The following is a 20,478-nucleotide window of genomic DNA, read 5'->3' on the forward strand; positions in this document are numbered from 1 at the left end:
GCCAAGGACACCATCTTTCTGGCATTTAATTTAGTAAGCTTTCTTTATACTGTCTGCAGTTTATATAAGATGAAGGCTGAGATTTCTAGAGGGGCTGGTGAGACTCCTGATTTAGGACTAAAATCAAGGGTGAAGAATTCTGAGTGGTGTGGGAAATGGGAGGATATGGGCCACATTTTAAAGGAGTTTTCTGACCCTGTAGTCTGGGACTTTCCATCTGAACAAATTCAGAACCCAGCTGAGGTGGTAAAGTATCTGAAAGAGAGGTGCCATGGTAACACTAAGGAGGAAAGGATCATTGCAGTGAGCTGGGCCCTGGCACATGCTTATCACACCCTGCTAGATACTGTGGGGCAGCAGATAAAGGAAAGGGAACAGGGAGATAAATTAGTTACTGTCCCAGTCACTCAGGCTGCAGCAAACATCCCAGGCTCCAGGCCAGACAGTAAGCCCCAACCAGTGGCTGTTGCTGCAAATACAAAAGGTGGAAAGTGTAAAAGCAAGACTGACCGAAGGGTGGAGGATGATGATGATCCAAGAGAAGGACCATCACCAAAATCAGAGACCACAGCAAGTGGCACAGATTCCGGAACCAATATTGATTCCTTCTCCCTGAAGGACCTTCGAGGCCTAAGGAAGGATTATAGGCGACAGCCCGATGAGTCTATAATTAGTTGGCTAGTCCGCCTTTGGGATGCGGCAGGGGAGGCTACCATTCTGGATGGCACTGAAGCGAGGCATTTAGGATCCCTGTCACATGATCCTGTCATGGACCAAGGCATGAGGAGGAGGGCTAGCCCTCACAGCCTCTGAGAACGGGTCCTGGACAGTGTAGCACAAAGATACCTGTGTGCAGATGACCTTTATATTCAGCAGACACAGTGGAAGACCATAGAACAGGGGATCCAACGCCTGAGGGAGATGGCAGTGGTGGAGATCATTTTTTCAGATGATATAACAGCTAGGAATCCAGACTTCGTACTGTGCACACCTGTAATGTGGAGGAAACTTGTGCACCTTGGCCCACCTGAATACGCTTCTGCTGTAGCAATAATGAAGCAGGATGAGGTATATGAGACTGTGCTCGATATGGCAAAGAAGCTTCGGGCATATGCAGATGCTGTACATGGCCCAACTCATGCCAGAATTGCAGCTGTGGAAACACGACTGCAGAAATTAGAAGATAAAATAGAGGAAAGTCGTAAGAAACTCAGGGAAGAGATTAAGGAGGACCTCCTCCAAATCTCAGCTGTACAAATTAGAGGCCCTAGTATCCAACGTAGACGTTCCTCTGTTGGGGAGAGAAGGTACACCCCACGAGCTGAGTTGTGGTTCTTCCTACGTGAGTCCGGAGAAAACATGAGGAGATGGGATGGGAAGCCTACTGCTGCTCTGGCACAACGGGTGCGTGAATTGAAGGAAGGTAGGAAAAGGGAAGCAGCTCCAGTTGCCCATACTCGAACTGTCAGGCATAATGATGACGATGACTTGTCCGATCCCCTTGAAGGAACCTCCAAGACATATGTCTCAGGAAAGAAGGATAACCAGGCTTAGAGGGGCCCTGCCTCTAGCCAGGTAGAGGTTAGGGAAAACCGAGTTCTTTGGACAGTATGGGTTCTATGGCCTGGCACATCAGAGCCACAGAAATATAAAGCTTTGGTTGATACCAGTTCTCAGTGTACCCTAATGCCATCAGAACATCTGGGAACAGAACCTATTTCCATTGCCAGTGTGACGGGGGGATCACAAGAATTGACCCTGTTGGAAGCCAAGGTGAGCCTGACCGGGAAGGAGTGGCAAGAACATCCGATTGTGACTGGCCCAGAGGCTCCGAGTATTCTGGGCATAGACTATCTCAGGAATGGCTATTACAAAGACCCTAAGGGGTTCAGATGGGCTTTTGGAATAGCTGCTGTGGAGGCAGAGGGCATTAAGAAATTGAACACCTTGCCTGGACTGTCAGAGAACCCATCTGCAGTAGGACTCCTGAAGGTAGAAGAGCAACGAGTACCTGTTGCCACCTCGACAGTGCATCGCCGGCAGTATCGGACGAATCGAGATGCTGTGATTCCCATTCACAAGATGATCCAAGAGCTGGAGAGCCAAGGGGTGGTCAGCAAAACACACTCACCCTTCAACAGCCCCATTTGGCCTGTGCGCAAGTCTGACGGAGAATGGAGACTGACTGTGGACTATCGTGGCTTGAATGAAGTGACTCCACCACTGAGTGCCGCTGTGCCGGACATGCTGGAACTCCTGTACGAGCTGGAGTCCAAAGCAGCGAAGTGGTACGCCACAATCGACATTGCTAATGCGTTTTTCTCCATTCCTCTGGCTGCAGAATGTAGGCCTCAGTTTGCTTTCACCTGGAGGGGCGTGCAGTACACCTGGAACCGACTGCCCCAGGGGTGGAAGCACAGTCCCACCACCTGCCATGGACTGATCCAGGCTGCACTGGAAAAGGGTGAAGCTCCAGAACACCTACAGTACATTGATGACATCATTGTGTGGGGGAACACAGCAAGGGAAGTATTCGAGAAAGGAGAGAAGATCATCCAGATTCTCCTGGAAGCTGGTTTTGCCATCAAAAAGAGCAAAGTCAAGGGACCTGCTCAAGAGATCCAGTTCCTGGGAGTAAAGTGGGAAGATGGGCGGCGTCAGATTCCCATTGAGGTCATCAATAAGATCACTGCGATGTCTCCACCGACCAGCAAGAAGGAAACGCAAGCTTTCCTAGGCGCCATAGGCTTTTGGAGAATGCACATTCCCGAGTACAGCCAGATTGTGAGCCCTCTCTACCGGGTTACCCACAAGAAGAATGATTTCTACTGGGTCCCTGAACAGCAGCAAGCGTTTGCCCAGATCAAGCAGGAGATCGTTCATGCGGTAGCCCTTGGCCCAGTCAGGATAGGACCAGAGGTGAAGAACGTGCTCTACTCTGCAGCCGGGAACCATGGCCTGTCCTGGAGCCTTTGGCAGAAGGTGCCTGGTGAGACTCGGGGTCAACCACTGGGATTCTGGAGTCGGAGCTACAGAGGGTCTGAAGCCAACTACACCCCAACAGAGAGAGAAATCTTGGCTGCCTATGAAGGAGTCCAGGCTGCCTCAGAAGTGATTGGCACAGAAGCCCAACTCCTCCTGGCACCCCGACTACCTGTGCTGGGGTGGATGTTCAAAGGAAAGGTTCCCTCTACCCACCATGCCACCGATGCCACATGGAGCAAATGGACTGCCCTCATCACTCAGCGCGCCCGTATCGGAAACCCAAATCGCCCTGGGATTTTGGAGATAATCACAAACTGGCCAGAAAGTGAAAACTTTGATCTCACAGATGAAGACGAACAAGAGCAAGTGACACGTGCCAAAGAAGCTCCGCCGTATAATCAGCTGCCAGCAGAAGAAACACGCTGTGCTCTTTTCACTGATGGTTCCTGTTGCATTGTAGGGATGAACCGCAAGTGGAAAGCAGCCGTATGGAGCCCCACACGACAGGTTGCACAAGCCACTGAAGGAGAAGGTGGATCAAGTCAACTTGCAGAACTCAAGGCTGTTCAGTTGGCCCTGGACATTGCTGAAAGAGAGAAGTGGCCAAAGCTCTACCTCTACACTGATTCATGGATGGTGGCCAATGCTCTGTGGGGTTGGCTGGAAAGGTGGAAAAAGGCCAACTGGCAGCGTGGGGGAAAACCAATCTGAGCTGCTGATGAATGGAAAGACATTGCTGCTCGGGTAGTCAAGATACATGTAAAAGTCCGCCATGTCAATGCCCATGTCCCCAAGAGTCGGGCTAATGAGGAGCACCGAAACAACGAGCAAGTAGATCAAGCCTCCAAGATAGAAGTGTCAAAGATAGACCTAGATTGGCAACACAAGCGAGAGTTGTTCCTAGCTTGATGGGCCCACGACGCCTCAGGTCATCAGGGCAGAGATGCCACCTCTAAGTGGGCACGAGACTGAGGGGTGGATCTAACCATGGATAGCATTTCTCAGGTTATCCATGACTGTGAGACATGTGCTGCAATCAAGCAGGACAAGGGAGTGAAGCCCCTATGGTATGGCGGACGGTGGTCCAAATACAGGTATGGGGAAGCCTGGCAGATTGACTACATCACCCTTCCCCAAACCCGCCAAGGCAAGTCCTATGTGCTGACCATGGTAGAAGCCACCACTGGATGGCTGGAAACCTACCCTGTGCCTCACGCTGCTGCCCGGAACACCATCCTGGGCCTGGAAAAGCAAGTCCTGTGGAGACATGGCACCCCTGAGAGAATCGAGTCAGACAGTGGAACCCATTTCAAGAACAGCCTTATAGCAGCCTGGGCTAGGGAACATGGCATCGAGTGGGTGTACCATATTCCTTATCACGCACCAGCAGCCGGGAAAGTTGAACGGTGCAATGGCCTGCTTAAAACCACCTTGAAGGCACTGTGTGGGGGGACTTTCAAGAACTGGGAGATTAATTTAGCGAAGGCCACATGGTTAGTGAACACTCGAGGTTCAACCAACCGAGCAGGCCCTGCCCAATCTGAGCCCCTGAGAACAACAGATGGAGATAAAGTTCCAGTGGTATACATGAGAGGTATGCTGGGAAAAACCGTTTGGATTAATTCTGCCTCCAGCAAAGACAATCCCACCCGTGGGGTTGTCTTCGCTCAGGGACCAGGATGCACCTGGTGGGTGATGCAAAGGGATGGAGAGACCCGATGCATACCTCAAGGAGACCTTGTTTTAGGATGAACTACCCACATCATGTGTCTGTACCCATATCTGTATGTATAGATGTATATAATTTAGGTAGAGCATGTGTGTATTAATTTTTAAAGGTTTAAATTCAATGTAATAGGTTGGTATGGAAAAAAAATTCGGGGTGGATAATGTTGGGGGTTAGATTTGCCTCTTTTTCACACGCAGTATTTTTTCCCATAAGTTCCTAAGAAATCTCAATGATGGTACTTAGCCAGGACAAAGGGAGTAGTTGAAGGACATGGCAGCACAAGGCTACACCTATTGTTTTTAAGTCTCTGGGAGTGTCCCTCAGAAGAGAGAGATAACGTGATCTTTGGGAAAGGTAAAAGACAGAGCTGGGCGAGGGGCAGTTGCTCACTCTTGCTCTCAGCGCCGAAGAGGACGGTCAAGCTGCCCCTCGCTGCAGGAATAGTTCACAGCCATCACACTGCCTCTGCCTCATCCTGGGAAATCTACCATCATCCTTGTGTACCCGGGAATCCTGAGCTCGCTTTCTCCAGCCTCCCCCCACTGCCATTGCTTCTTCGGAGCTTTGAGGTTCCCCTGCTGCTCTGTAGCCCTGCACTGCCCAGCCCTGCCGGGACACCCCTGCTGCTCCAGCTACCAGCGCAGAGCTCCTCATCTCATCCACCAGCCCGGGACTTTCCTCCCTTCCAGCTCAGCCTCTTGGAGTCCTGCAGGGGCACCGAGATCAAACTGCCCTGGGCGTTTTTGTGAAAGAAAGCCCTCAAGGTTCCTGGTTCTGTTTATTATTAATGCTGTAGTTGTTGTTTGCTTGTTGTTTTGTCATATATACTAGTAAAGAACTGTTGTTCCTATCCCTGTACCTTTGCCTGAAAGGCCCTTTAATTTTCTAAATTAGAATAATTTGGAGGGAGGGGATTTGAATTCTCCATCTCTAGGGAGGTCCTGCCCCCTTCCTAGCAGATACCTGTCTTTCAAACCAAGACAGGGGCAGAAGCTGCAAGTTGATTTTTTTCCCCATGGCCCTGGCCAGCCCCACAGCCAGGGGCAGCACCTTTCCCTGCAGCTCTGCGGGCCCTGGCTCAGCTGGGCCACAGCCCAGCACACACAGCTGACACCTGCCCGGGGGCTGCTGCTCCTTCCCAGCCCCGGTGCTGGGCCAGCTCCCACCTGGGCCTCGGGGGAGCAGGGACAGCACCCCAGCAAAGGCCTGGGGCTGGGCAGCTGCAGACCAGCAAAAGCTTCTTCCCTACAGGGGGTTTGGCCACTGATCAGGCTCCCCAAGGAGTTCTCACAGCCCCAAGGCTGCCGCAGCTCCAGGAGCCTTTGGACACTGCTCCCAGGGATGCCCAGCCTGCCACTGCCTGCACTCCATCCTCCCTCTGCCTCCCTCCCAGCCAAGCCCCTTGTGCACTTCTCACCCTTTGCCTCAGCCTTTGTGTCCACTGCAGGTGCTGACAGAGCTGTCGGCGACGGCGCAGCAGCAGGGCAGCCCCAGCCTTCCCCTCTCTGTGACACCACGGCCATGGAAGGCCCAGCCTTCCCTCCCTGGAGACGCCCCAAGGCCAGCGGCCACAGCTGCGGCCCGGCAGCACAACGCAGCGGCCCAGCTCTGGCCTCCTGTGCATTCCTGTGCACACAGCTCCGGGAAGGTCCCTTTGGCCACCTCCACAGTGCCAAGGGCAAGACTTGTCACATTCACTGATAGAGCTCTGCCCAGAGCTGACAGGGAAAGGTAATGTAGAAAACAAATGCCACACCCACCAAGAAAAAAACAACTCGGCCCCAGCAGAGCTGCTCCTCCCTCAGTACTTCCACCTTCATCCACACAGCACCTGAGATCTCAAGCAATGAGAATTCCTCAGGCACATGTGCAGCAAAAGCAGCTTGAGAACAGCCTTGCAGCAGCATTTGCTCATCCCAGTGAAAAAGGCCCATTAGCAGGCACCTGTAAGGTCATTCAAAGAACAGTGAGGAAGAGGGGGAGACTTCACCTGGAAAAGACCACAAAAATAACAGAAGGCCCCCAGCAACAAGTGGAGCATGTGCTGTGCAGTATTGTGATGAAGATATCAACAACTGGAAGTAGGAGGAAATTTAGAGGAAACATTGATGAATACGTATTAGCAGATAATGCAGAAGTTTAGTTTGGATTATTTGTTTTGTACATGAGGAAAGAGATGGTTCTTCTCCGTACCCCCATCAGTCTTGCTTATGCCTTATCTGAACCTTTATCAGACCTAATTAACCACTGCCAAATTTACTTTGTGTGTGCTTGTATTCATCTCAATTAAAAATTACTGCTGAAATTTAATTTTGTTGTTTATGAGACTTCATTCATAACAGGAACCACAAGAATCATCAAGCACAGCTCTAAAGTGAATGGCCCACAAGAGGGATTGAACCCACAACCTCGGTAACGAAAGCACCACGCTGTAACCAACTGAGCTGGGAGGTCAGAGTGACACAAAATTTTACTGGCAAAATACAGACAATCAAGGAACTTTGGCAAATGGTTCAACACAACATTCAATTAAGCATAATACTCTTATCATAGTATTAACTTCATTTGCCTCATTTAACGTAGAAACCTTTAAAGTTTTAAGATGATAAAGGTTAACATAAAAATGTTCCAGGAAAGGTAAATTGGATTAGAAGAAGAAGAAACGGAGAACAACACAAAGACAGCAGATCTGTAGAAAGACACACATACAGGTACCAGCTGCTCGGGTTCCAGCATCGCTCACAGAGGAGCCCCAGGAGAAGGCAGCAATCAGAGCATGGGCTGGCCTCGTGCTCCGGCTTTTAACCCCCTGGGCCTCTATGGGCCCGCCCCTTGGGTGGGACTCCCAGTTGCTTGTCCAATCAGAGTCAGGGTAGGCAGCAGCTGCTATTGTGTGATTGATTGACAGCTTGGCCAATCAGAGCTGCGATAATGCCCCCTGCTGTGTGATTGACAGCTCAGCCAGGCTGGGGCAGGGCTCCATCCCACCACAGACCAAGGCCTGGCCCGGCCCTGGCCCCACACGGGCATTCCGAGCATCCCAAGGCGTCTGGGGACATCGATCTCATCCAGCCTCTGACAGCGACCACAGTGACACTGCAGAACCTCATGGAGCCATGGGTCAGTTGTGACAATGCGGCTCCAAGGACACCACGGTGACACTGCGGAAACTCATTGAACCAAGGGGCCATTGTGACACTGTGGTGCCTCATGGAATCAAGGAGACCATTGTGAAACTCAGAGTTCTCAAGGAACCAAGGATCTGTGGTGAGCTTGTGAAGCCCGCAGTGTCACGTTGGAGCCACTGTGACACAGCGAGGGTTCATGGAGCCGAGGGGCCATTGTGACACATCAGGGCTTTGTGGAACCACAAAGCCACTGTGACACCGAAAGGCCTCATGGAAGCAAGGGGTCATTGTGACACTACAGAAGCAAAAGGGAACATTTTGACACTCCAGGGCCTCATGGAACCAAGGAGAGCATTGTGACACTGTGGGATCCCACAAAACCAAGGGAAGATGGAACAGCTCTGGCTGGCTGGGCCTCCTGGGCCCACCTGACAGGTCTGGCTGACCTTGGCATGTCGAGGGCTGCTCCTTCTCTGCCCCTGGAGCACTGGGGTTCTGGGCTTTCATTCTTTTGTGAGAGAACTTTCTTTCTCCTCCAGGGCCCATTGCCAAAATTAGAATTCCTCCTCCAAATTTCCTTCTGTGCAAAGATTGTTCCCAGACGAAATCTGTCAGAACAGACAGATCTGGCTGCCGTGGCCACCGGGGGCCACCTCTCATCTGCCGTTGAGACACTGGAACCATATGCTTTTCTTTCTTATGACCAGGCACCAATGGTCAAAATTGGGAATCTGCCTCCAAAATTCCCTATATCCAAGGGTACCCCTCAGACAAAAGCTGCCAGGACTGACAAGTCTGTCTGGCCTTGGCTTCCTTAGGGCTGACACTCATGTGCCTGGGAAACACTGGGGCTCTGTGCTTTCCTTCCTACTGAAGAGAACTCTTGTCCAGGCAACCACAGCCAAAATTAACATTTCACCTCCAAAATGCCCTGTGTCCAAGGACAGCCCCTAGATGAAAGGTGCCACTAGAGACACCGGCTGGCTCGGCCTAAGGGTGGCCACCTCTCATCTTCTTCCAAAAATGCTTGGACCATGGTTTTTTCTTATAGGAAAAAAAATCCATATTGACTAGGTGTCAATAGCTGAAATTGGGATTCCACCTCTAAAATTCCTTACATCCAAGAATTGCTCCCAAGAGAAAGCTGCCAGAGCAGACAAGTCTGCCTGCCCTTGGCCGCTTGGGTGTCCCTCTCACCCGCTTCTGAAACACTGGGGCTCTGTGCTTTCCTTCCAATGGAAAAGAACTGTCTTTCTTCTCAAAGTGTCCATGGTCAACACTGAGATTCCTCCTCCAAAATTCCATCTGTCCAAGGATTCCTCCATGACAAAAGCTGCCAGGACAAACAGGCCAAGCTGCCTGGCTTGGCCTCCCAGGAGACAGCTCTCTCCTCTTCTGCCTTTGAATCACTTGGGCTCTGAGCTTTCCTTCCTATAGAAAAGAACAGTCACTCTTATCTATGTAGAAATTGTTGAAACTGGGATTCCACCTTCAAAATTCCCTATATCCAAGGGTTGTTTTCAGACAGAAGCTACCAGGACAGAGAGGTCTGGCTGGCCTAGGCCTCTGATGACAGCCTTTCATCTGGCCCTGAATCACCAGTGCTCCATGCTTCCTTGCCATTAAAAAAACCCGTCCTTCTCCTCTGGGTGTCCATGTCTGAAATTGGAATTCCACCTCTGAAATTCTGTATATCCAAGGGTTGCTCCCAGGCAAAATCTGCTAGTACTGTCAAGTCTGGCTGGCCTTGGCCTCTGGTGACTGCCCCTGCCACCCTGGGGCTGGGTTCTTTCCTTGCTGTGGAGATCACAGGGACACTGTGGGGACCTCATGGAACCAAGGGGATCCTTGTGGCACCACTGGACCCCATGAAACCAAGGGGCCACGGTGACACAGCGGGGCTCCATGGAACCCAGAGACCACTGTGACTCTGTGGGGCCTTACGGAACCATGGAGACCATTCAGAGCCTTCAGGGCCCCGTGTGACCAAGGGGACATTGTGACACCTCAGGGCCTCATGGAAGCAAGGGACCATTGGGACACTGTGGGGCCCCTGGAACCGAGGGAACATGGAACAGGTCTGGCTGGCTTGGCCTCCCAGGGGCCACCTGACGGGGCTGGGTGATCTTGGAATGTCAACGGCAGCCGCTTATCAGCTCCTGCAGCACTGGTGCTCCGTGCTTTCCTTGCTATGGAAAACAACTGTCTGTCTTTTTAGATGCCCATTGTCAAAATTGGTACAACTCCTACAAAATTTCCTATAATCAAAAGTATATCCCAGAAAAAAAACCCCCTGCCACCTCTGGCTGGCCTTGGCTTCTGGTGCTCACGTCTCATCTTCCACTGGAAGAGTGGAGCTCTCTTCTTTCCCTCCTGTGGGAAAGAACTAACCTTCTTCTCCAGGGACCATGGCCAAAATTACAATTTGGCCTGCCAAATTCCACATATCCAAGGATTACTCAAAGACAAGAAATGGCAGGACAGAGACGTTGGGCTTCCCATGTCCTCTGGTGATTTTCTTAGACTATGAGCAGAATGTTTTCAATTGCAAACACCATGGAGAGGGCACAGAGATCTCCCAAGATGGGGTTTGGAGGCCTCAGGCACATGACCACTTTATAGGCACAATGAAGCTCTGTGCTCCTTCGGTTGGAGGCTGAGGACAGTGCAGGAGAACCATGAGAGTGTTTAAAGAGTGGTTTCAGAGATGGTGGATCCTTTTCACCTACTGGAAAACAACCAGAGAAAAATGAATTAATGCCAAGTGTAGCTGAGGAGGCCCAGACTGGACACACGGAGAAAGGAATTTCCCTGCCAGGGCAGGGCTGTGGTGCAACACATCCCCCAGCAGGAGTCTGGAGCAGCCCAAGGCTCTGTGTGCCCAGGCAGAGGCAGGCAGGACGCAGAGCTGTCAGCAAAGGAAGGGCCCAGCCAGGTGGGGCAGCCGGGGGATGACGACAGCCTGCAGGGACAGAGGTGCAGGGCATGGACACCGTAGCACAGCCTGGGCTGCACAGGGCACAGGCATGGGCAGCAGCTGAAAGGCCCTGACACAGCCAACTCCTGCAGCACTTGGGCCATGGCTGCTGGCCCTGGGCCTGAGGCATCAGGAGGGGACAAGTGACCCTTGCAGGCCTGGGGCCTCATTGCCTCCTTGTCCCTGCTCAGCAGCCTGGCAGGGGCCGCCCCATGGTGCTGCCCTTGGCATTGCACATCCCCACATCCCAGTGGCCCGGGAAGAGCCCTGAGCAAGGAGGGAGGGACAGGATCTGCCTTGGCAGGGGCTGGGGCTCAGGCCTTGGCCCTTTGCATTCCTGAAACACATCCAGGTTTGGTCAGCATCAGAGACACCTTTGCCTTGTTTGTCCCCACCTGTCCTCACTGCCTGCAGTGTTCTGCTCTGACTGGAACATGGGGACACTTTCTCAGTCATTTTTCTCAGTGGGATCCATTAAAGCTTCAAGAAACTTCAGTATTTTAATTTAATTTTGACTTCTTGAGAAGTTTTTTGAACATTCTCTCAAGGACTGAGTCGCATGTAAACAACACCAAACCTCAAGAGACTCATTAAAGTCCTTGTGCTGTGTCTGTGCTGCTGAGCTGGGATGGGCTCCTGGCACAGAGGCAGCTCCTGGCAAACAAGGGAAGCTTTAAAAAGACATTTCTCCTGAGGGGCAGCTCCTCTCCCAGCCCAGCAGGGCTGAGGGCACTGCCTGCAGGTACCTGAGAGCAGTGAAGCAGACAGAGGCTCAAAGAAACTGGAAGAACAATTCTGAGATCATTCACGGAGAAATCATCACAACTTTTGGAAATTCTGAGCTTCTTTGTGGAGAAATGTTCCCCACTTCTGACAGGGTAAGTCTGTGGCTGCAGGGATGTCCTCAAGCTGAGCCAGGACAGCACTGAGGTGACTGTAAGGATGGCTCTGCTGCCCTTGCTGCTTTGGGGGAGGATGTGCTCCAGAGCGGGGCTGCCCTGGGCAGCGTCAGAGGGACAGGGCAGGACGGCTCCTGCTGCCAGGGATGGCTGCAGGGGCTGAAGCTGGGGCTGCAGCCAGGGCTGCCCAGGGCTGTGGTGCAGAGCAGGTGCTGCAGCCCTGAGGGCTCTTGGCCAGCCCAGGGCATCTGCCACCTGCCAGGGGCAGCTCTCAGCCTGCCTGGGAGCTCCCATGGACTGTGGGGAGAAGTTGGAGGTGGAAGGAGCCACCGCCATCAGGGCAGATTCCTGCTGCTGTGGAGATGGTGCTGCATGGCCAGGGCTGCTCTCAGCTTTCTCAGGAAGGAAAGGGAAAGGGGCTGTCAGGGTTGTCTGTGTCACTGACACTCCTGCACTGTCACCCTGGGCATCAGCAGATGTGCCTCAGATCTCCCTCAGAAAGTGCCTCCTCACCCTCCTCTACCCACAGACAGCAGCAGCAGCAGCACCTTGGCTTGCAGCATCTCTGTTTTTCTGAGCTGCCCTTAAGGCCGTGGTGCTAGGGAGATGCCCCTGGGCAGTTCCCTGTGCTGGGAGGGGTGTGCAGGGCAGAGCTGAGCCCCCAGGGCTGGGCTGGGCTCTGGGAGCAGTGGAAGGGACAAGGCTTGGATGGAGAGAAACAGCTCCCAGTGGGCACAACTCCAGGCAGCAGAGAGCCAGACCAACCGTGGATATCCCCTCCTGTCAAGCAACAGAGAAAACAAAGGAAAGAAGAACTTAGGGTGATTTATTTTAAAATTGACACTTTCATATAGTCCACTTTATTTTTCAGGAAACTTTTAAGTGCCATCACCCTGAAATAGAGGGAGGTGTAATGAGCAAAGGGCACCTCTGTGGGGACCAGCAGGTCTCATTGCACTTGGGCACAGAGAGCTCTGCTTTCCATCTGGGCTCCCCAGCCTTCAGGCTGAGAGCAATGCTTAAGATGCAGCAGTAACTAAGTAGCAGCAGATACCTGAACTTTAAAAAGTTTAGCAAAATTCATTCACAGGAATAAAAGTGATTATTAGAGGATTCCAAATACAATACATAGGACTGACTCAAATAGAATGATATCATTTTGTCATTGTCTTCTTTCAACAGTCCATGATGCCCAGAGTGAAGCAATGTCCAACAGCAGCTCCATCAGCCACTTCCTCCTGCTGCCATTGGCACACACGCGGCAGCTGCAGCTCCTGCACTTCTGCCTCTTCCTGGCCATCTCCCTGGCTGCCCTCCTGGCCAACGGCCTCATCATCAGCGCCGTAGCCTGCGGCCACCTCCTGCACAGCCCCATGTTCTTCTTCCTGCTCAACCTGGCCCTCAGCGACCTGGGCTCCATCCTCACTACTGTGCCCAAAGCCATGCACAATTCCCTCTGGGACACCAGGAACATATCCTACTCAGGATGTGTTTCTCAGCAATTTCTGGTTTTGTTTTTCATTACAGCAGAGTATTATCTCCTGACCGTGATGTGCTACGACCGCTACGTGTCCATCTGCAAACCCCTGCACTACGGGACCCTCCTGGGCAGCAGAGCTTGTGCCCACATGGCAACAGCTGCCTGGGCCAGTGCCTTACTCAATGCTCTGCTGCACACAGCCAATACATTTTCCCTGCCCCTGTGCCATGGTAATGCCCTGGGGCAGTTCTTCTGTGAAATCCCACATGTCCTCAAGCTCTCCTGCTCCAAATCCTACCTCAGGGACCTTGGGTTCATTGTTTTTAGTGTCTGCGTAGCTTTTGGCTGTTTTGTGTTCATTGTTTTGTCCTATGTTCAGATCTTCAGGGCTGTGCTGAGGATCCCCTTGGAGCAGGGACGGCACAAAGCCTTTTCCACCTGCCTCCCTCACCTGGCTGTGGTCTCCCTGTTCCTCAGCACTGGGGTTTTTGCCTACCTGAAGCCCCCCTCCATCTCCTCCCCACCCCTGGATCTGGCCCTGTCAGTTCTGTACTCGGTGGTGCCTCCAGCCCTGAACCCCCTCATCTACAGCCTGAGGAACCAGGAGCTCAAGGCTGCAGTGTGGACACTGATCACGGGAAGATGACAGGAACATTAAACTGCTGGCAAATTTCTGCAGTCTGTTGTAATAAAAAGCATCTTTGATAGCACTTGTTGATTTGGTTGTCGAGTTTTTTTTCCTCTGTTTTAGTTCTCACTGATATTCACAAATCAAGGCCATTGATTCTGCCCTTTCTTCTTTTGTTTCTCTCCATGTTTCCTCTAGCCCCAGACTGTGTCAATGAGGAGCTGTGCTCTTGGTGGCTTTAAACAAACTAAATGATCTCCCCAGTAGACTTTTCTGAAGAGATACCCCCTTTTGTTCCCTTCTGTGTGGCTGCAGCAGCAATGTCTGTGTGCAGAGCTGGGGCAGATCAGTGCTGGCACAGCAGCTGTGCCCAGCAGCAGCAGCACTTGGTGTTGCCAGTGCTGCTGCCGTGGCCCTGCCCCGCTGCCCTCCTGGCCCTGCTGTTGCTGTAGGGCCTGAGTGCTCTCGGGGCCGGGCACAGGGCTGGGGGTGGCAGTGCCGGGGCTGCAGCAGGGACAGGCCATGGGCACTGCTGGGGCAGCGCTGACGCCTCAGGCCAGGGCCTGGGGGCTGCAGGCTCCTTGCCCAGGCTCTCTCCACAACACGGCCAGGCCAAGGCTCAGCACAGAAAAGCCCCGTCAGCAGCCCCAGGCTGGCCGTGGGCAGGCTGGGGGCAAACAGCATCACACCATGGGAACGTCCCTTGGGGAGCAGGATCATCCTCCAAGTGTTTCAGGAATTGTCTGCAGGCTCCTGCAGTGCCTCCTGCTGCTCCCTTGCCAGAGGCACCACAGGCCAGGGGGGCACATCTGCCCTGCTGTGTCTGCCTGTGGGGCTCCCTGCTCTGGGCAATGAGGAGGGGCTGCAGAGGCTCTGCAGGACTGACAGGATGGGCTTTGGGGCTGTGAGGAGAAGCTGAGGGACCTGGGCTGCTGCACCTTCTCAAGAGGAGGCCCAGGGCTCATCCTGTAACTGCTGCAAGGGTGGTTTCAGAGAATCACAGGATCAGCAAGGTTGGAAAAGACCTTAGAGATCGTCAAGTCCAACCTGTGCCCTGTCACCACCTTGTCTCCCCTGAGCCTCCTCTTCTCCAGGATAAACAACCCCAGCTCCCTCAGCCACTCCTCACAGCACTTGTGTTCCACACCCCTCACCAGCCTTGTTGCCCTTCTCTGGACACGCTCCAGCCCCTCCATGTCCTTCCTAAATTGGGGGCCCAGAACTGGACACAGCACTCAAGGTGCAGCCTCACCAGTGCCCAGCACAGGGGAAGAATCCCTGCCCTGCTCCTGCTGCCCACACCATTCCTGATCCAGGCCAGGAGCCATTGGCCTTCTTGCCCACCTGCCCACACTGCTGCCTCATGTCCAGCCTGCTGTCCAGCACTGCCCCACGTCCCTTTCTGCGTGCCCACTGTCCAGCCACTCTGTCCCCAGCCTTGAGCACTGCAGGGCTTGTTGTGGCCAAAATGCAGGACCCGGCCCTTGGTCTTGTTCAGCCTCACCCTGCTGGATTTGGGCCCTGGATCCAGCCTGTGCAGGGCCCTGTGCACAGCCCTCCTACCCTCCAGCACATCCACACTCACACCCAGCTTGGTGTCACCTGCAAATTTGCTGATGCTGGACTCAATCCCCTCCTGCAGATCCTCAGTGCAGATATTGCAATCCCCGCTGGCTGCCTCTGATCCCTGGGCCATCCTGGGGGTGCCCTGGGATGGCTCTCAAGGGGATCTGTTCCATCCCCTTGCTGGGCACCCAGGGCAGGCTGACAGGCCTGCAGTTCCCCACATCCTCTTTGCAGCCCTTCTTGGGGATGGGCTCCCATTGGCACCTCCAGTCCTCTGGGCCCTCCCTGCTGAGCCAGGACTGAGCAGAAATGATGGAGAGCAGCTTGGGGAGCTCATCCAGCAGCTCCCTCATGCCCCTAGCATGGATCCCATCTGGTCCCAGAGACACCTGTGAGCATCTGAGTGTCTCAGCAGGTCCCCAGCTGCTTCCTCCTGGATTGCAGGGGGGCTCTTGTGCTCCCTGTGCCCATCTACCAGCTCACGAGAACACTTGTCCTGAGGACAACCTGTCTTCTTGTTGAAAACTGAGGAAGAGAAGGGGTTAAGTACCTCAGCCTTTCTCTCATCTTTAGTTACTATATCCTGCACAATAAGAATGGAGGTTGTCCTGACCCCTCCTTTTGACATTAATGTATTGATAAAAACATTTGTATTATGCTTCACAGAAGCAGCCAGGTTATGCTCTAGTTGATTTTTGTGCTCTCTAATTTTCTTTCTGCATGACCTGACAACATCCCTAAATAACTCCTGAGTGTCCTTCCCCTCTGTCCAATGTTGATGGAACCTCTTTTTTCCCTGAGTTCCTGCAAAATCTCCAAGTCCAGCGAGGCCAGTTATTTTCCTTGCTACCTCACTTTTTGGCATAGAGGAACAGGCAGTTCCTATTCCTTCAAGATTTCTTTTCTGAAGGGTGTCCAACCTTCCTGCAGCCCCTTGTTTTACGGGCTGTTTCCCTTTAAAATATCACTACCCTTTTCTGTGCACCTCAAATCTGCATCCAGAAAATGCCAAAGTCTGCTCTTTGTAAGCCCATTGTAGCTGTTTTCTTGATACCCCTCGTTCTTTCACAGAATATTTAAAAACTCCATAATTTCATGGTCACTGTAGCCCTGGCAGCCACCATCCACCACATCTCCCTCCAGCCCTCCTCTGTTTCTGAACAGCAGGAGACAGAGCTTTCCTTGGCAGTGGGAAGAGAAGGAAACCTCCCCAAAGTGCAGCTTGCAAGGTTCAGCCGGGAGGTGAGGAAAAAGCCAAGTCCCTGCCAGGGCAGATTTTGGTGCAGGAGGTGTCCCAGCGTGAGCCTGGGCCATGGCCTGGCTCTGTGTGCCAGGAGCCGGCAGCGCTGGGTGCAGGGAGCCCAGGGAGGGCACAGAAATGCTGGGCTGAGAAATGCTGGGGGCACAGCGAGATGGGCCAGTGCAGCCGGCCAGGGCACAGGAGCAGCACGCACAGGGGGCACAGCCTGCAGGAGAGATGGCCCCGGGCTGGGCAGGGCTGGCAGGGCCACAGGCACCCAGGCCTTTGTCCCCTGGGCTCTGCAGTCCCACAGAAGGAACTTTCCTTTCAGGGCCTGCGCTTTGGCTCTGCCTGGGCCCTCCCTGAGGAGGCTGGCAGGGCTTGCAGGTTGATGCCATTTGTCCTTGCTGCCCCTGCCATCCCCCTGCCCCACAAACAGCCCCGAGCCACCCGCCAGGGACAGGCCCTGCTGTGCCAGCCTGGGCTCAGGGCTTGGCCTTTGTGCTCCCTGCAGCCAGCCCAGGCCTTGCTCAGCATTGCAGTTCCCTGCTCACAGCCTTGGGCTCCCTGCAATCCTGCCCTCAAGGATCTGCTCTCAGCAGTGCCTGCACAGCCTTGGGCACTGCCTGCCCTCAGTGGGGCCCAGGGATGCTCCAAGGGACTTGGAGTTTTGCTTCTGACCCCTTGAGCAGCTTCTGCAACCTTCTCTCAGTGCCTGGGGTTCCTGGGCTCAGCCCCGAATTTACTGTGGGACTGATGAACATACAGAAAGCCCTCAGGAGCTCCTTGTCATCCTTCAATTGTTTTCAAGCCTTCAGGGCTTTTGCAGCTGATTGCGTCAGTTTGGAGTTCTCTTAAGGAAGGAAGATTTCAAAGTGAACCTCCCTAATCAAGGTATTATAGATGGGCCAGGAGACCTTCTGCTCCAGAAAGAACGCCTTTATTGAGATAGCTCTTTTAGGGGTGGTGGCTCGGGGGCTGCGCACACCGCCGCTGCTCCCTCGGAGACACCGCAGTGGAGGAGGAATCTTCGGACCTGCTGCTCGTGCTGCAGAGCCGGCGCTTCCGTCCTTGTGGGAGTGGGTAGACAGACTCCTGTGGCTTGCTTGGTCCAGGGGTGTCACCTTCTCACAGTACTTTCGTGGTGAGGGCGAGGAAGAAGAAGACTCTGCCTGGCAGCTGGATGGTCAGCCGACCTCGTGGTGCTGTCCTCGGGCTCCAGTTTGGTGCTGGTCCGTCGTTCTGGGGAATTATTTTCCCCAACTGGACTTCCTGGTGGGGCAATGCACCTTGGGAGCCTCTGAGTTTTTTGCATTGGAGGTTGGGTCGGCAGCAGCTTGATGGACAGGCGAGGAGCAGCAGCAGAGACGGAGTAACAGTAGCGATGTCTTGACAGGCAGGTGGGGAGCAGCGGAGGCGGTGCACAGCAGGGAAGGAGGAGTAGGGAAACTAGAAATCTAAGAACTGGCGTCACAGAACTGTAAAACAACTTATAACAAATGTTACAACAGGTGAACTGTATTCTTAACACTTCAAACTCTTTAGTGAACATATTCTTTAATTTGGGACGTTCATCTCAGTCCCCCCTCTTTCTTTTTGATCGGGCTGTTAGGCCCGCATCAATCACTTATTCTTTCCTGCAAACAATTCTCTTTAGACTTTTGGTATTGGTTATAAGCTCTTTTTGCATCACTCAATTCCTCTTCCTCAATTTCTATTTTCATTACCTTGGTTACTTTCAGGTCAGACAGTTCGGAGACTTGGAGACTCGTTTTCAGAGCTGAGGTCACAATTCGGATCAGAAGTGGAATCATGCATGGGAGGAGTATAAGACTTGCCATAGCACATAATATTATAAATCCTATTTTCTTCCACCAGCTACCCTTTAGGGTCCAAATGTTATCCCACCAATCAGTGTTTATTAGGGGCTGCCATTCTTGTGTGCCCACATATGCTATTTTTCTTATTTCTCTAGAAATATTCTTGATGACATCACTTCTATCGTCAATCTCTAAGCAGCATTCTGATGTATTGAACTTTCCACAAATTCCCCCTTCATCTGCTAGCAGATAATCGACTGCAAGTCTAATTTGGTAAATAGTTGATCTGGTTTGAGCTAACTGATGACTTATGTGATCTAATGCCATTGCTGTTTTATTTGAAATGATCTCTAATACAGCTTGTAATCTAATTATTCGGTTTAACATGTATATGGGAGTTCGATATCCCCACGACCCATCTTGTTCCCACGTAGCGGGCCCATATGTTCTTATTATTTCTTCTGGAGTCCAAATTTTACCTTTCCAGGTCTGGGTGCTTCCCAGATCTATTATTGTTCTCTTCTTTCTACTAGCAGATTTTAGGTTATCATATAGGGGAACTCCAAGTTTGTTTTCAAAATTTTGTGGTAGCAAGAAGAATGCTGGTTTTATCGCCCCAATTGTATAGCTACCTGCCCAGTCCCCCGGAAGGTGTGTATAGGCTTTATCCCCACAAATCCAAAATAAATGTTCTGGAGCTTTCCAAAATGAATTTTGGGTGTCTCGAGGGTATTCCCAATATTTGGAAATTTCTCTTATTCCCCATAATGGATTTATTCCAGTATCTGTACACTGGTGGAGGTTATATCCTTCATGATATACACAGCCTTTTTCTTTTTTACCTATTGCCCAGTAGGTGGCAGGTTCGCTGGGTATCCACTCCTGTTCTTGACCTTTTATTACCAGATACCTTTTGCATGCCATGGTGCCTACAAATGTTCTATATCTCTCACCGACCTGTCTTATACATTCCTCTCCTACAACTTTTGATTTCAAATCCCACTTCTCATTCCTCCGTCTGTTTCCTCCTGGTGGCACTTGACTCATTTGTTTCCATCTTAGAATATCTATAGAGTTCAAACTTGTCCCTTCCCAGGGCCACACATCGGCCATTTGGGTGCTTCCGCAAATCCAACAATTGGTAATATTTAACTCATGACTAATTTTCTCCATTAAATCAACAAATAAGTTCTTACTGTGAATTTCACTTACTAACTCTTTTTCTACTCCCAATGGTTTTTCTTTTATTAAATCCGCTACCCCTTCAGAGTTATCCAATGTTTCCAAACAAAACCAATCTTGTATTGGGCACTCCCCCATCAGTTGTCTATAATGGCCAGCATTCTTTACTACCCAGTATTCTTTCCCTTCCTCTTGACAACTAGAAAGTTGTGATATGTCTAAACATTTAGGATTCACATGAGTATGCACCCTAATAAGTGACTGCAAATTTTCTCCATTATATATGGGTTGATAACACTTGGGACAAGCTCCTTCTGCTACCTCAAATATCAGTAAAATTAACATCCACCTCCTCATCCATTCTTTAGGATCTCCCATAGTCTCTTTCACTGTATTCAATACTTGGTCTCCTGAATCCAGTAGTAACGAGTGTCAAGGTTCACTTAAGTGTCAGTGTCCTACAAGGGATCAACCAATAAATGTGTAGGTCAGTTAGTCTGCATTCTGTTTAGATTTCTTCTTAAGAGTCATCTTTAGGGGATCTGCATGTGGAACTGCAGTCCACTCAGGACTGAGAGTGAGTGGGATATTACTGAGAAGGGATATTACTCGGGGGTAGAACTGGTCCTTTCACTCTCGATATGTGAGTCCATCCCCTCTCCTGCATTCGTACAGCAGTGTGAGCGGTTAACAACACTTGAAATGGTTCCTCATATTTTGGTGTTAATGGTGTATTATTCCAGGACCTCACCAGAACCCAATCTCCAGGCTGTATTCTGTGTACATCTACATCTAGGGGAAAGGTTTGAGGAAGATACCCTTTTTCTCTAAGTTCTGCCAATGT

General features: G+C 51.8%; 2 protein-coding genes across 2 annotated transcripts in view; one reads left to right on the plus strand and one right to left on the minus strand.

Annotated features, from left to right (window-relative positions):
- LOC134562449 (olfactory receptor 14J1-like) overlaps positions 1–20,478 on the minus strand; it is a 184,659-nt gene that overhangs the window by 93,012 nt on the left and 71,169 nt on the right. The gene's annotated exons all lie outside the window — the stretch shown is intronic.
- On the plus strand, positions 12,906–13,844 carry LOC134562287 (olfactory receptor 14C36-like). The gene has a single exon (XM_063419672.1). It carries the CDS (start codon positions 12,924–12,926, stop codon positions 13,842–13,844), a length of 921 nt encoding a protein of 306 aa, XP_063275742.1. The 5' UTR covers positions 12,906–12,923.

This window comes from Prinia subflava, chromosome 27 (assembly GCF_021018805.1).
Source record: "Prinia subflava isolate CZ2003 ecotype Zambia chromosome 27, Cam_Psub_1.2, whole genome shotgun sequence".
NCBI lineage: Eukaryota > Metazoa > Chordata > Aves > Passeriformes > Cisticolidae > Prinia > Prinia subflava.